This window comes from Lithobates pipiens, unplaced genomic scaffold (assembly GCF_037356315.1).
Source record: "Lithobates pipiens isolate NorthernLeopardFrog02 unplaced genomic scaffold, aLitPip1_a1.2 Scaffold_3, whole genome shotgun sequence".
NCBI classification, from domain to species: domain Eukaryota; kingdom Metazoa; phylum Chordata; class Amphibia; order Anura; family Ranidae; genus Lithobates; species Lithobates pipiens.
In genome coordinates this window covers 8,726,083-8,743,739 of record NW_027507790.1, presented here as the reverse complement: position 1 = coordinate 8,743,739, position 17,657 = coordinate 8,726,083, and the positions used below count along the sequence as shown (strand labels likewise).

At 41.1% G+C, this 17,657-nt stretch overlaps 1 protein-coding gene across 1 annotated transcript in view; it reads right to left on the bottom strand.

Moving 5' to 3' along the window:
* The window catches only part of NIPSNAP1 (nipsnap homolog 1), a gene marked incomplete in the record, with an annotated part of 54,523 nt that overhangs the window by 1,303 nt on the left and 35,563 nt on the right, over positions 1-17,657 (bottom strand). Inside the window, 5 exon segments of the mRNA XM_077461225.1 lie at positions 451-545; positions 3,974-4,005; positions 7,696-7,836; positions 8,101-8,171; positions 8,238-8,332. Of these exon segments, the coding sequence (XP_077317351.1) occupies positions 451-545; positions 3,974-4,005; positions 7,696-7,836; positions 8,101-8,171; positions 8,238-8,332 (434 nt within the window).

Genomic DNA, 17,657 nt, shown 5'->3' with positions numbered 1-17,657 from the left:
TCTTTTGGCAGAGATGCCAGCAAAAAGTTGTAAAGGGAAAAAAATAAATAATAAAGTCAAAATTTTTTTTTTTACAAATGGTCCATTAAATATACAGAAGGTTGACAACCCTGGAAGCTGCTGATAGTAGAAAATCTTCCAAATCAACAGCAGAGTAGAGCTGAAGAACATATGTTCATTGTCCTGGGGCATAATGGTAATAGACAGGGTTAGCCTGTGTTGGCTAACAGTTTTGTTGTTGCCAGTGCATTTCTTCTGTAAATTACAGGATAACAGTCTATGAAATGTTGTAACACTTAATGGACAAAAAAAGAAAAAAAGCCCATCTTCCTAAAGGCAGGGTCATGAGGGGCATGCTGTATCACATAACCTCAACAAAAAAATGCATTTTATAAGAACAAAAATTTCCCATCAATACAAATTTTGCCTACAGTGTTTTACTAGATTTACCCCAAAGGTGGTGCACCACGTATAACTCTCCAATCTGAGAAAAAAATCCTCCAACAGCCTCCTGATTCTCCTGGCGGTACTTTATAGCACGAGCCCTAAAGTAGGTAAAGAGAAAATTATCTGGAATAGTAATTCAGACATGAGTGACCTCTGTAGCAACTAATGACACACAAACACAAGCAGACATTTGCTTACCCTTCAGTGTATTTACAATGTTTCAGTTAACTGTCAGCAAGCAATGGTCTTACAACTTTTTACCTAGTTTAAGTTGTATTCAACCCAAAATATATAATATATTGCAGCTTACCAATCATTTCATGTGGTTTGGGGTTTTTTCCCCCTCCATTTTCATCTGCTGATCTGACCAGTAAACACACCACCTGCATTAGAGCTTGATTTTACAACCCCCAGATAGACCTCCTCTCACTAGCGGGTAGGGTGTTAAGTAAAGTCTCTGCCACAGACTTGAGCGTAACTGAGGGACATAGATAAATTTTAAAGAGCTATCATATGGTACCAGTATCTCTCAGCCGATCCGGCAATACCATGAGTGTAAATTCATGTAGTGTCCTTCAAATGAGCCTCCAGGCTCCTTCAGAGAAGCCAGCCTTTGCGCATGGGCTTCTCCTGAAGAGTCCTCCCCTGGGGTTTCTCGAGTTGCTGGGCCTCTCCCGTAGATGAGATGGCACTGGGCCACCTTTGGATCAATAGGCCCAGAGATCCATTCAGACCTGTCCCTGCAGCTGCATTGCCTTGGGCTAGCCAGCCCCAAGACTTGAAATGCATGGTTCCACACCCCAGGCCAGGAGGGCCATTGGGGCTGGTCAGGAGGACCAGAACCCAACAGATACAAAATAATCTCCGACCCCATAGCACGGGATGTCGGTACTTTAAATACCACCTCCCAGAATGCACAGCAGGAGAACACTCCCACTGGGATGGTTCCGAAAGAACAGTGGCATTCAATACACCTAGCTAGACTGCGCTTCTAACCTTGTCGGCAGTGACAGCGACACCTGTGACCAAGGAGAACTCAATGCAACCCAGCTGGACTGGTACTGAACCAGAAATTTTGAAAATTAGCCCCAAAACCCAAACTGTGGTTTTAGGAAAATTTTACTTTGAAAAATATAGAGTCTGCTCGTCAGGAGCCAGTGCTACAAATAATTGGTACTCTGCAATATAATAAATGCTCGCTTTTGGGTTTAAATACCAGTTTAAGGATTTGGGAATCAAAATGTGTATTTTAATTAAACCAACCAATGCACAGAATTTTAAAAAGTAACATAATCCATAACAATGCCTTTTTTGAAGTAATAACATTAAAAAAAATTTGGCTCATACATAAAATCTCTGGGTAATATTGTACTGGATTACCTGTATTTCTATTGACTGCTCTTGTATACGATCAATGATGTTTTCAAACTGCCTAGCCTACCAACAGGCCCTTTTTCCCCTCATCACCAATGTAAAGAAGCACTATAATGATCACCAATCCAAGGGGGCCCTTAACCATGTAAAAAGGGAGCACTATAATGTTCACGGTTTCTTTTTTTTTCCTTTTACCATTATTCAGTTTATGACCACTGCTAAAACCTGGCAGATATAGCTGGAGGGGTATTAAAGAATGACCCACTCTGGGTATCAAATACGTCAAGTACTCTAGATTCTTTTATCACTAGTACATCTACAACCTATGCTCATTTACTGTGTGCTATACATAGGGAAGCCCTACCATGATTATTATGTCTGAGACATGAGCAGTACTTAAAAAGTTGAGAGGCTGCCAATTAAAAGATTTTTGTTTTAAATTCATACTTACCTAGGTGGAAGCAGCATTGATACTGCATCTGTCCCCCGTTGTCGCTACACAGAGAGCCGGGCGATCAAACACAACTCAATTGGTTCTCACAGCTCTCTGCTCTGCCCCCTCCTCTCTCAATGGAACGCTGGGCTGTGGAGGGGGCAGGGGCGGCTGGCTCAGGCTCTCAGCTGCTTGCTGAGAGGCCAAGCTGGGTGTCAATGACGCAGAGCCTAGAATGACTTCTGTGACGTCAGAGAGCGGACTTCAGCCCTGAGACTTCATCTCTGCTAAAAACAGGTCACAGGAGTGCAAAACTAACTGCACTCCTGTGATCCATAGGAGACGTACAGCCAAACAAGCTCTGGCTGTACTTCTGCTTTAATAACTCAAGCTAATTTTAAAGTGGTTGTAAACCCTCCCCCACAACTCTGCCCCATGTAAATCAGCATTAAAAACCCGAAAGAACACTGCTTGTAGATATCTCCTTACTTGCTTAGTATTGTTGTAATCCTTTGTTATTTAGAAAAACGTCACTGAGCATGCCCAGATCTCCCCCGATTTACAGCACACTCTCTATGCCTTATCTATCCGTTATCAGGACTTTCTGGCACAACACTGAACTCCCAGCAGGCTGCTAATCACTCAGCGCTTCCTTCTACACACCATGTGACATAACATACAGTGTAAACCAGGGAATGGGACAGCAGTACTGCAGTCTTATCAGCTGAATCGGATAGGACTCACACAGGCAAACACTAGGTAATCAGCATAAGTAAATACTATGAAATAAAACAAGTCAGCTATGAACAGGGAAGCAGGGTTGCCATAGAAATGTTGGATTGAGAAGAAGGAGGCTTGGTTAACAGTACAAGAAGTGCTCAATGCAAGGGCGGAAATACACTCCACTGTGGACTCAAAACAATAGTCAAGATGGCGAAGCCTAACCCCTGGAAACAAGTTTTTTTTAAAGTTTCTTTAAACAGTAAGTAATATGCAATTTGGGCTGGATTTCAGTGGCTATACTCTGATAATTACTTATCATAATGGACTAAATGAAAAGCACCAGAGTGGGAGAGTTTACTTCCTCTATTAGCCCTTGTACACACGGTCGGACATTCCGACGGAAAATGTCCGATCGGACTGTGTTGTCGGATAATCCAACCGTGTGTGGGCTCCATTGGACTGTTTCCGTCGGAATATCCAACCGACAAAGTTTTAGAGCTGGGCTATAAAATTTTCCAACAACATGGTCCTATCGTTTGTAGAGAATTCCAATTGGACAAAGTGCTACGCATGCTCAGATCAAATTCCTAGACCAAAGCTATTGGCTACTAGCCTGAACGTAGTCCCGTCGTAACAAAATAACGTCATGTTACGAACGATCGGATTTTCCGACAACTTTGTCAGACCGTGTGTATGCAACACCAGTTTCGGACAAAATCCGACGGATTTTGTTGTCGGAATGTCTGACTGTGTGTACAAGGGCTACGACTTACATTAGTTCAACATTTTTCTTATACCTTTTAATTTATAAAAAATAGTTCACCCCAAATAAAATGAACTAACATTGTACTTCTAAAAAGAAAATAAAGTGGTCTTTAAAAAAAGCAAATACCCTGTGAGGAGGCATACAAAATGATATAGATAGATTAGATAGATTAGATAGATAGATATAGACACACACACACACACACACACACACACACACATGTAACTCACCAGTTATTTCCCCATTCAATCATTGTTCCTGGCTAGAAGGTAAGAGAATTACATTAGTATATGACAAGGATGGCTTAACTGCTCTGTAGGACTCTTGCACATGGATGTACTAATTTACTGATGTTGACATAAATCCCACCTCAGCCTCTTCTAGTTGTCATAACTGCAAAATACACACACATGTGCAAAAAAATAATTGTATGGCTCTGTTCTCATTGCTGTATAAGTTCTCTTGAACACAGGAGAAAAAAAAAATAAAAAAATAAAAATAAAAAAAAAGGCACATTTTTTACTGATCTAAACACAGGTGAATTGATGTCTATGGAACAATGCACACAGCTGTGAAAAGGACAGTAATGCAGTGATGAGCATAGAACCAAAAATAAACAGAAAATTTTACATGTTAATGCTTTAATTATGCACATTTTTGGGTATGCATCCATATATTGCAACACTGGCAACCAGAAGAGAATGAAGAAGAATTCATGTGGTGCCTGAAAAGCATGATAATCGGTTATAATATTTCGTACAAGCAAAGAACAGCATTTGCTTTAAATGAAATACTTTCAATGGGCATCTCCTTTAGGAGTCCCTACACAAGACTAAACTATTTCACCAAGAAATGCAATATGTCATAGCATCACTAATCATAATCATGGTTATACATTAAAGTGGAACTAATCTCTAAATAAATAAAAAATCCTACAAAGGTTGGGATTTGTGGCAGAAGAAACATGAAAATTATATCCTGTCCCGGCATGCTCAGGAGTTGAATCAACAGTAGATGCCCAATGTCTAAAGAGGATGCCTGGGAACCTAGAAGTAGTAGCTGCAGCAGAGAGAATAGATCCTGCATTGCACACTTGTAAAGTTAAAGTGCCATAATGTGCTGTGCATACCTTAGCATACAAATAACGACTACTCATGAGCCATTTAGAGGAAATTATTTTAATTAATTACTGTTATGACTCCAGGACAGGATGAGAAGGGAAATCTCCCCAGCATGACATAAAACAGGAGAAAAAATAAATAAAAAATGAGGAGCTTTAGTCATTCTCTGTTCTAGGGGTCATGAATTAAAATTTACTGGAGGTCCAGTCAGTAAAATGTTCTTTAGGCAGAGTTCCGAACCTCATATTTGCACTAAAACACATCACAGTCCCTCTTTACATCGTTCTAATATATTTTTATTGAAAAGAATGGCATTGTACAATAATACAAAGAGGAATAGAAAGGAAAGGGAATAATTCTACTTAGTGGCCATGGCCTAAATATCCTTAAACTAGCCAAGTTTTATATTTCCCATTCCCACTTACATTTTCCCAATATAATGTGCCGACATATTCGCTATCAATGCTAATTTTTATATAGATGTATGCACACACACACACACACACACAAAAAAAAAAAAAAAAAATAGACGTAAACATATACCACCAAACAAAAAAAACAAACAAACAGCTCACACACCAAAACAAAAAAAATAAAAAATAAAAATATAGCATTGGACAGAATCCCAACAGTTACAGAAAAGAGAACATCCCAGTAGACTCTAGCAACTCCACCCAGGGGGCCCAGACGTAACATTCACCATAATTTGATATACCATCCGCATTATATGGTTCATCTCTACTACCCAGTCTCATATTCTTGGTATTATTTGGGACTTCCAATGTATTGGAATTAAGGCTCTTCCTACTATAAAATAACATTGAAAATATCCCTTTTTTAATTGATTCAGGAATTAAAGAGAAGCGCTAGCTCAATTTTTACCAGTGACCATATGGCAGGGTAGAGGCACTTATCAGCTGTGCGAGTTCTCCAGTCACAATTCCAACTGATGCAGTCATCCGCGCAGCAGGCGGGGTGGGGAGAGCTGCAGGTCTGGGACTGCGGGTGGAACCCACCTAACTTATGTTAAAAAGGAGGCTGTACTTCAAGATGATAAATATGAGTCCTTTATTAATCCATCCAAGTGATACCACAGGAAAACGACGATCAAGGCAGACATGTTTCACACAGTATCATGTGCTTAATCAATGCAGTATCAATGTGTGTGTGTGTGTGTGTGTGTGTGTGTGTGTGTGTGTGTGTGTGTGTGTGTGTGTGTGTGTGTGTGTGTGTGTGTGTGTGTGTGTGTGTGTGTGTGTGTACCCCTGAAAGTATCAGTTTGTTGGCAGCTCTTGAAGTGGCTAGGCCTCATACAAGTAGATATGAAAGAAGAAACTTCATTGCGCAATGTTTGAGAGGGAATTTGTGATAAAAAACAAATTGTGCCTATGTCCTGACAGCCGGTGTAAATAGCAGGCAATTTTAGAGGAAATCAGCCCACTTAGGATGGTTGACAGTGGTTCTACTCGATTCCCGAAAGTGTGTTGCGAACTAGCCTTGGCGCGTTTCAGACAATCAATGGGCCATAAGGATGATGGCCCATTAATTGACTGAAACACGTCGAGGCTAGATCGAGTCATCCTTCCGCCCACTACCAACTATTGGGAATCAAGCAGAACCGCAGCCAGTGGTCAACCATCTTAAGTGGGCCAATTGCCTCCAAAATAATCACCTGCTATTTACACTGGGTGCCAGGATGTAGGCACCTATACATGAGTGTAACCAATTGTTTTTATCAATAAAATACTTTTCAAACGTTATTGTGCAATGAGGTTTCTTCTTTCATATTTACTTATATGAGGTATATCCACTTCAAGAGCCACCAAACAGATATCTCTCCACACGCTTGATTGATCACACTAGCGATAGTTGGTCAATATTGAGGGGTGAGTGTACATGTATGTGGGGCACCCGGTCTGAGCACCAAGAAGCACAGATGTATTTTTCAGCATGAGCATCTGTTTATATCACATGTTGGGACTGTTATAAATGCAATTTATTTACTTTTGTCCATTATAGATCACCTAGCACAGTGAACTTTTTTTCCCACTGTGTGAAACATGTATGCCTTGATCAGTGTTATTTCCTGTGGTGTGTCACTTAAATGGATTAATAAAGGACTCATATTCATCATCATCTTGGAGTGCAGCCATTTCTTCCTTTTTGCAGGTTGTACAGTGGGTGAACCATGGCGAGCACCCTTGAGAAGAGTCCTTCAATTCACTTAACTTATTCATTTATCTGGATTCACCCACATCCGCGGTGTTTCTTGTTTTTTTCCCTAACTTACTATGTTAACAAGTGGGCGATTATTCCTGCTCTTCATCCCAATCTTTAGCACCTCCTGCCCCCCCGCTGGCTGTGAGGATAACAGCAGCAGCCAGGAGGTAGTTTCGGGAGAGCTCAGCTGATAAGTGGCGGCCACTGTCCAGACAGGACCGTCACTTGGTCCATTTCCGGACCGTGGTCCGCCATTTAATAATCCCTGTTCCATTCTATTCAAAAATATCAGAAATGGCTATAGGATATAATTTAGCTGTTACAATCTCTTTATAATCAGTTTACAAAACAAAAGTTTTTGCAAATAAAACTAGTCTGAGCAGGACTTCCTGGCCCCCATGATTATGGACTAGTAGATGCAGGAATTCACTTCATATTTAAAAAACATTTCTGATGCATGACCAGTTTTACTTCTGCAGTAAAATTAGGTGGGTTTGTGAAATATTTTCAGTACAATTTAATCCAAATGTTTAGGCCTCACACCAGTTTCCAAGTGGAGATCATAAGCCTCAACATGCTGTGCTCTCTCTGTATGTGGATAAAAGTGTTACCTTTAACCTGTATGTGCGCAATTCATACACGTTGGGTCCTTTACGAGGTACTGGTTCATTCCAGAAACTGAACTCGAGAAGAAGCTGGTTTCTGCGAGAGAGCAGCATGCGGCTACGCTCCTCACGGAAAGCCAGGTATTCCTGCAGTAGATAGGATATGGTGTTGGTAAGAATGGCCAAATATTAGACAATGTATTTGCAGGAGAACGTGAACTATACAGGGGGGAAAAAAAAAAAAAAAAAAAAGGAAGGAAGAAAGAAATCCTAGTGCAGAATGAGGAGTGAAAAGCTGGTAAGTTTAAAAGAAAATTAAGAAAAGGCACTGTGCCGATTAAGATATAAAGCAGATGTATTTCTACCAAATTCATACACAAGGATTTTGAGGCTCTGTCAGATGTCCATTACCTTGTTATTTCGTAATTTATTCATACAGTCCATGAGAGCAGGATATCCCCCAGAGAATCGCCATAGATGAACTGAAAGGGGAAATCAGCATTTAACCAGAAAACATGCCAGTGCTCAACCAAAATATCTGCACTCACCTGCTTGGTCTTGTTCCCCATACCACGTATTCCAATTACCCACCAAGTCACATGGGTAATCTGGATCCTGGTGCAGCTTGGGTAGGACCTCTTCTCTGCATAGGAAACAAGAAACACTTTTTTACACAACCATAAAAAAGGCGTTTTAAGCCCAATTGCTTTATTTTATTCTTGTATTACAGTGTAAAATTCTAACAGAATAAATTGCGTACATTCTTGTTTTAATAAAGTGAAAATAAATTGTATTTTCACTTTACTGAAACAAGATTATTGATGCTAGATACATCTTAAAATGTTGGTAAAATGTGAAAACTAATCTACCAGTAGCTATCTTTTTATATTCTTTATTTAGGGAGTAAAAGGGCATGTTCATTAACATTAGGAAACCAAAAAAAAAAAAAAAAAAAACGACATTGAAAGATCAAACAGATACTGTAATATAGATACAGGCCTATATAGACACCTGCATATAAAGATGTGCCATCTTGCACATGGCTTGGCCCCCTTCGATAAAGACACTGCATAACCTGACAAGACATTAATTGCCTCAAGTTTTATAAGTAACTCTAACGCATCGCTTGAGTTCACAACAAGGGATCAAAAGCCAGAAACCAGCTTGAAAGTCAAACACTCAGGAAAATAGAGAAGTTTGAAGTACAGGAAAGAGGAGATCCAGGAAGGGAGGTAGAGAAAAGTATTGAAACAAAGATGGAAAACAGTGCACAGGAGGCAACACCTCCCACTTGGGCCAAGCTGGCGCAGATGGCTATCTTCTGGAAGTTATATAGGGATACCATATTGATTCCTTGCATGTCAACTGAGTCAGTTCAAGATGGAATACTAGTGCAATAATAGTGATCCCTAAGGAAAATAAAGACCCGCTAGATCCTGCATCATATAGACCCATTTCCTTACTGAATTCTGATACAAAAATTTTGGCAAAAGGTCTTGGCGGCCAGACTAAATAGAGTCGTACATAAACTTGTTTCATCCTGATCAATCAGGTTTTATACCAGGTAGATTTACCAGTATAAATATAAGACGACTATATCTTAACCCTCCTACGGAAGAGGAGGGTAACAGGGCGATTCTATCTTTGGATGCCGCCAAGGCCTTCGATACACTAGAATGGAACTTACTCTGGAGAACCATGAGGGAATTCCGGTTAGGTCCGAATTTTGTTAATTGGGTGAAGTAATTATATGGGTCACCTGGGGCGAGGGTAAGAGTGAACAATGAGCACTCTGCCAGGTTTCGACTGCTGAGGGGGACAAGACAGGGGTGCCCTTTGACCCCCCCTTCTCTTCGCCCTCGAGCCTTTGTCTGTGTCCCTTAGGTCCTCTCCAGGGATAAAAAGATACAAACTAGGAGAGGAAGAAGACAAAGTAATACTATTTGCGGATGATCTTCTCCTATTGCTCAGTGATAGACAGGATTCAGTGAGGGAGACTATGTGCAAAATAAGTAACTTTGGTCATCTTTCAGGATTAATTGGGAAAAATATTCCCTATTACCAATTGACCCAATAGATAGCCCTCTACCCAGAGAGGCGGAACGGCTACAAATAGTGAACCAAATAGAATATCTTGGTCTCAACATTACGAGGGACCCTAAGCAGTTTATAGTAATCAATTTAGTGCCATTATTAAACAAAGTCAAAGAAAAAAAATTTTAATCTGGAAAAAACTTCCATTAGCCACTGCAGGACGTTGCAATTTAATCAATATGATACTTTTGCCACAGCTTTAATATGTCCTGCATAACTTCCCTGTCTGGATCTACAAAATATCCATATGACTGATGCTCCATTTAGAGATTTAGTTTGGAAAGGGGGTATATCACGAATTAGCCTCGATACCCTATAACTCCCAAAAAACGAGGGAGGAGTTGCCCGCCCTCCCTCACCTGTATAGCTACTTTCTGGTGGCCCAGCTCCAACATATAGGCGGTTGTGAAGTTGAGGGAGAAGGTCGAGGATGTAATATTCTACGGAATTCTGCGCACAACTCATTGGTTGAAGCATTGGAGGTGGGGGATCTTCTTGCGGGGGCTGATCACTCCTGACTTGATGGCAAGAGTGTGGGATGTGGCAAAAAACATTTTGGGATACAGAGGATTCACTGAATTTTCCCCCTTATGAGAAAATAGGAAGTTAGTTAGACGAGGTGCAGAAAATGGGGACATTTAGGGAATGGGAAAGAAGGTTTAAAACTTATTTCTCAGATTTACCATAATGGAAAGCTAAAATCTTTTCAGGAACTAAGATCAATTTGCAATCCCTAATAAATCTTTTTTCAGATACCTGCAGGTAAGACATGCTTTGACAGAACAGTTTAAGGGGAGGTCAACAGAATGGAGTAATATACCTGTCCTACAGAATGTAAGCAAGGCTAACTCACGGAAAGGCTTAATATCCCAAATATACCCAAGTATATATAAAGGGAGTCGTGAATGGAAGCAAACAAGGCCCCATAGGAATAAATGGGAGAAAGATGTGGGATCCATATCGGAATTAGAACGGGAAAGGATTTTGGACTTTGCCCCTTGTGTCTCGCTTTCCCCTCCGCAGAAGATGTCACATCTATTCCTTTTATATAGGGCATATTATACGCCACAAAAGCTCTTCTGGTTTGGTCGAAGACAGGACGACTCGATTTGCACAACAGGTGGGGACCTTATTTTATATGTTCTGGAGATTTCCAAAACTAAAATCGGTACTGGCGGGAGGTGGTGGATTATAATATCCAGGTGTTCGAAGTACACATTGATATGGACCCGACTCTGTGTTCTGGGGTGGTTAGAGGGAGACGGTAGACCGAAAGACACCCAATTGGCAATTCTTAGACGCCTTTTCCAGGCAAGAAACTTATCGCCCAGAGGTGGCAATCTTCCACACCCCCATCCAGTAGGGAATGGGAACATAGTATGGAAGTGGTGATTCTTAAAGAAAGGACGGCATACATTAAGCAAGGCGCTCTTAAGAAATTTGGAAGAGGTGGATAGAGAAAGAGATTCATTGAGGATCAAACACACGTAGGGGTAAGGTCTAGGCGATAAGGACATCTAATTTTGCTGAGTGATGAATGGTGGAGGTAATGGAAGCAAAGATGAGGGTATGAGAGAATGTTAGTGTAGGTGTAATCAAGGGAACTTAATACCATTTTTTAAATAGATTTGTTATTCTGGGAGAGCTCAGGCCCCCCCCCCGCTACTTTCTCACGTGTATATTTTGAGAAGTGGTGTATGATTGTTTTGTAAAATTTGAAAAATATTCAATAAAGATATATAGTAAAAAAAAAAAAAAAAAAAAATCAAGATGGAAGAATCTAAAGCTGGATACACACTATACAGCTTTTTGATTTTTCCCCCCCTTTAGATTTACCAAAACCAATAATAATATGAGGTCAATGGGGTAGGTGGCTGGGAAAATCCCCACAGCTGTGTGAGCTAGGGTGCTGGGATTATGCGAAGAGTGTAGGCCGATGCCTCCTTGATGTGGCCATCTGGGAGATCTATAGCATTTATATCTATACTATATGACGACATTGTATTGCGTGCACTGCAAATTTCAGTATGCTATGTCAGACATGGAATGTACCCTCCATGATGTTTGGTGCCTGTTGCACGGTTTCTGATTGTGTATTATGTAATTTTCTTTTACATGCTCAATAAACTTCAGTTTGGTTAAAAAAAAATAATATGAGGTCAAACCTAAACACTTCAATTTGTACGCAATCAGGCAGGCCCTTGCACCACATAGTTGAAGATAAAACTAAAGAAAATCGAACAACAAAAGTTGTAGAGTGTGTATCCAGCCTTAGCTTAGATCAACTACAGAGCTTATGAAGGAGGGCGGTAAAAGCAGCCCAAGTGTACCAGGTGTTACGGAATTTTTCCTCACGACTACTGAATTTAATGGACTCTGGTGAACTACATCTGTATTGTGGGGGGGGGGGAGGGGGTGTTAATTTCCACAGGAAAACACAAGTTCAGGACACACGGAGTGGTTGGGCTATGAAGGGGGATTTGTATTGTTTGACACAGTGTCACAATGTTCAAGAGATAGCTGTGGGTTGGCCATACTGATGTAAACTGACAGATTACTTTGCGCACTTCAGTTCAGAATAGACATAGTACAAGGCATTCCCAAAATATGTGTAATAAAAAAAAAAAAAAAGAAAAAAAAAAAAAAGATACCTGACCTTGTTGGCATCGCCAACAAACAGGTACCTTTGGGATTTGCTTAGGAAGACAGATAGGCACACAGTAGCTGTTTTTTATACAAGGTGAAATTACTTTAAATGCTTGATCAGAATCGGATCTGCACCAATCCAATAAAAACAAACAATCTAGCTGCCTTTTTCAGTACATGTGCTTTTAAGTATCCAATCACCCTGCAGCATTTTTACACATAGCAATGTTCATCCATAACTCCTGAACCAGCCACCATTGTCAACTATAAAAGCTGTATGCGCTTTAGCATTCAGCAACACATAGATCCATTGATGCACACACAGAAGAGAGGCTTCAAGTGGAGATACAAGATACAGTATAATGTGCAATATCGTTTTTTTTTTTTAAATGATTCCACAAAATACCTTCTTTACATCACTGCTGGGCACTAATGTGATCTGCCGTTCCGCTTCTTAGCCAATCTGAGCACTACAGCGGGAGGGCTGAGATTCCCCTCTTACATTAAACGTACGGAGAGCTACATGAGGTCACGTGAGCGCTCAGCGGCACTGTACATAAGGTATTTTGCGGAATAATGTTTAAAATAAACAGATACTGCACATTAGATCTTCTTGTAAGAAAGGAGATTACAGGGTTTCTCAGTAGTAATTTTACAACTATAGCAAGGGGGAAAGGCGGAGAGGGGATGGATCACAAGCAGACTCCCGAGGAGCCGACAGGCGGGGGGGGGGGTAGAGGGAGAGGGATGACGGAAGGCATGTTAACTGACCACAGTAATTAGGGATCAGCAGCCATGATTACCGTGGTTCAGCACACTAAGGTGGACCACAGGAAAAGGCAGGATCAACCAGGTTTTACAAGAGAGGGACAAATGACACAGCACAATAGTGCTTGTGTATCCCGGAAGAAGAAGAACAAGAAGAAGAACAAGAAGAAGAACAAGAAGAAGAACAAGAACAAGAACAAGAACAAGAACAAAGAACAAGAACAAGAACAAGAACAAGAACAAAGAACAAGAACAAGAACAAGAACAAGAACAAGACAAGAACAAAGAACACAGAACAAGAACAAGACAAGAACAAGAACAAGAACAAGAACAAGAACAAGAACAAGAACAAGAACAAGAACAAGAACAAGAACAAGAACAAGAACAAGAACAAGAACAAGAACAAGAACAAGAACAGGAACAAGAACAAGAACAAGAACAAGAACAAGAAGAAGAAGAAGAAAGAAGAAGAAGAAGAAGAAGAAGAAGAAGAAGAAGAAGAAGAAGAAGAAGAAGAAGAAGAAGAAGAAGAAAGAAGAAGAAGAAGAAGAAGAAGAAGAAGAAGAAGAAGAAGAAGAAGAAGAAGAAGAAGAAGAAGAAGAAGAAGAAGAAGAAGAAGAAGAAGAAGAAGAAGAAGAAGAAGAAGAAGAAGAAGAAGAAGAAGAAGAAGAAGAAGAAGAAGAAGAAGAAGAAGGAAGAAGAAGAAGAAGAAGAAGAAGAAGAAAAGAAGAAGAAGAAGAAGAAGAAGAAGAAGAAGAAGAAGAAGAAGAAGAAGAAGAAGAAGAAGAAGAAGAAGAAGAAGAAGAAGAAAGAAGAAGAAGAAGAAGAAGAAGAAGAAGAAGAAGAAGAAGAAGAAGAAGAAGAAGAAGAAGAAGAAGAAAAGAAGAAGAAGAAGAAGAAGAAGAAGAAAAAGAAGAAGAAGAAGAAGAAGAAAAGAAGAAAGAAGAAGAAGAAGAAGAAGAAGAAGAAGAAGAAGAAGAAGAAGAAGAAGAAGAAGAAGAAGAAGAAAGAAGAAGAAGAAGAAGAAGAAGGAAGAAGAAGAAAGAAGAAGAAGAAGAAAAAGAAGAAGAAGAAGAAGAAGAAGAAGAAGAAGAAGAAGAAAAGAAGAAGAAGAAGAAGAAGAAGAAGAAGAAGAAGAAGAAGAAGAAGAAGAAGAAGAAGAAGAAGAAGAAGAAAGAAGAAGAAGAAAGAAGAAGAAGAAGAAGAAGAAGAAGAAGAAGAAGAAGAAGAAGAAGAAGAAGAAGAAGAAGTTCAAGTGGTTGTAAAGGCTGAAGGTTTTTTACCTTAATGCATTCTTTGCATTAAAGCGATTGTAAAAAAGGTACTTTTTTTTTAAATAACAGACATGCTATACTTGCCTGTTCTGTGCAAGGTTTTTACACAGAGCAGCGCCGGTAGCACTCCTGGGCTCCTGAATCCCACTGCTGCGTCCATTGACTCAGACAGCAGGACTTGGCCCCACCCCCTGCTCGTGTCACTGGATTTGATTAATGCTATTAATATATCCAATGAGGAGGGAGACAGCAGCTGGAACTGCTGGGCTCATCACTGGAGTGGACGGGTTCATGTAAGGGGGGAAAAAAAAAAAAAAAAAAAAAAAAAAAAAAAAAAAAAGGGGGGGAGGGGGAGGCAGCTGCAGCACAGGTTTTCACCTTAAAGCATAGAAAGCATTAGGTGAAAACCTTGAGACTTTACAACCCCTTTAACTACCCCCTCCTGTTGTCGGCTCCCACCTAAATACTTTTCAGAGCCCGATCTCAAACCAGTACTGTGTCCGAGAGCTGCTCGGTCTCCCTCTTTACTACTACTGTCAATCAAATCCGAGACGTGACGAGGGAGCGCGGGGGGGGGGGTCAAATAGGGCTGAGCCGCACTGTGCATCAATGGACACAGATTGAGGCTTAGGATTGGGCCTGCGTGTGCCACCATAGGAAGTGGCTACCTATGGGGACTCACGGAGAAGAGGAGGAGACAAGAACGCTGGTGGGAGGACACCAGAGGAGCACCAGGGCTGCTCTGTGCAAAACTATTGCACAGAGCAGGCAAGTATAACATATTTGTAATTTAGGAAAATAAATACATTTTACAATCACTTCCACTACCTCCAACACATAAACCAATATGGTTACATCAAAAGCTTGTACTTTTATATAATAATAATAAATAACTATTTTTAAAAAAAAATGACCGCTTCCCTATCCTGCCTTTTTAAATCAAAGCTTATTAGTAAAATGGATTGTTTTTCGATTTGTGTATGTTTTTTACTGCAACATTTTAGTTTTTAGGATTTGAGTCCAATTTCTTCAATGTCAAGGGGTCTACTAGCAATGTGCTTGTCAAACCTGTACCTAGGCTACACAAACCGACTTTGGGGGAAAAAAACAAAACATTTAAACATTAACAGCCTTTCATTCTACACCAGAAAACTACAAAGCAGCAGTCTTTCATGCAACAATTTTTTAAGGCATTCATTTAACAGAATTAGGGATGCACTGAAATTTTCGGTCGCCGAAACATGGTGTTTTCGGCACTTTGCCAAAAGGAAAATCTTGCAGATAGATAATGGCTCCAAAAACTGCGCATGCGCAGTAACGCGCAACAACGTGCGACGTTCTTCGTAGTTAAGATGCTGAACTTGTGAACACATACCCGAGGTGAAGACGCTGAGAGTTCACTGTGGCTGGAGTTGGGAGCACTTTCCCTGTGGACGTTCCTCATGGTTGAGACGCAGTTGTGACTCGGGAGGCTGCACTGGAAAGTAGGCATCCCTCCTGGATGGCTACTCTTACTACTATTCGCCGGTGAGCATTGTATTTAACTACTGACAGCAATGACACTCACAAAACAATCCATCTAGTACTAACTATATAATAAGTAACTAATACAAACTTTCAACTTTGGCGGGGGCGGCAGGCAACTCCAATCGTGTCATTAGCACATGGAAGGAAAGTTTCGATAGTGTTCACACCGTGCTGCCCAACAGATACTGGGGGCCGGTGAATGTTTGAGTCTGAGCCGTCCAGATAGGTGTCCTGGTGAGGATGGGTGCTGCATCAGGTCCCTGGCCTTCTGGCCTAGATTGGGTATTCCTAGCCCCGGACAGTTTTTTGTGAGGGAACACCGGCTCCTCTCTAGCTGTGGAGGAGGAGCAGTTAGTACTTCCCGAATGTAATTAGGTAGGAGTGATGTGTAGGAGTGGCAACAGTGAGGCCGGATGGTAAAGGGCTCCCACCAAGCCTTCAGAACTTCAGGCCTTCCTGCCTGGGGTGGGGGCTACTGTTGTCTGGGTCGCTGGTCCTGAAAGCCTATGGTGTATGTGCCCCTGGAGTGGCAGTCCAGGGGTGCCGAAAATCATTGCGAGTGAGGGTCACTTTGATTTGAGGCACCAAGGTCACTGCACCATTACCCGCTTTTTTTAGCATCTGCCTCCCGGGCCGGGCCTTTTGGCTGGGGCTGTTATGTACATTGTTTTGCACTGTGTGAGCAGTAGGGTAGCAGGACCTCAGGCCTGCCCTGAAAGTCTTAGGAGGGTGTGGACATGGCCTTCTGGATTAGTTCATCCTCTCTCATGGGGTCTCCTTTCGGGGGAGCCCTACCTAGTATTTGGGTGGGTCTGTTTCAGCAGACCTTCCAGAGAAAGGGGCCTTTCTGGTTTTGGCCAGATAGACCATGTTTTAAGTACCTTTTGTCCCTGTCAGGAGCCGAACGCCCTGGGGGATTCAGGGCAAGACCCTCTGATTTCAGAGGGCTCGTGTACCCGTTGCACTGTGTGTTCCACTCTATGTGTTCGCACATTTTTTTGAGTTTGAGTGCGTTCCACATGTCATGGGCTTTAAAAAAAACAAACACAGTAGAGTGTGAGAGAGAGACTATTCAGTCTAGCATCTCATATTCTTGATAAGAGGAACCGTCTCTCTTGTGAGAAAGCTGAACAACTTTTGTTCTTAAAGCGAAATCTACCACTTTTACTCTGAAATAGATTTAGTCACATTGCTATTGGACACATTTGGAAGAACTAGTAATGTATGTTCCCATGCCTAGTTGTGCCATTGGTTGCTCAATGTTCATTGTAGTAGTTCTACATATTTTTTTGGAACTTCAATTTAAGAGAATTCCAGCTTTTGAACTAGTACTTACTGTACACTACACAGTTTGTTGTTGTTGCGCCAAACTAGGTCTCACTCTCTCCCCAAGCTATCAGCCCGCTGCATGTGCAAAACTATATGTATATCTGTTCTGTATCCGCATCCTTCTCGTAGTCAGGGTTGGAAAGAGTTAGAGTTAAACTATCCTCACGTAGGGGGGGGGGGGACATCCACCATGCACTTTTCCGTGAAGTTTGGTGGATTTTCCACCTACAGACAAGGGCACCTGCAGGAATGAACCACTGCTATGATGTGGACCTTTTTATGAAAAAAGTTTAAAAAAAGTCCTGGAGCAATGGACATTGTATTATGCCC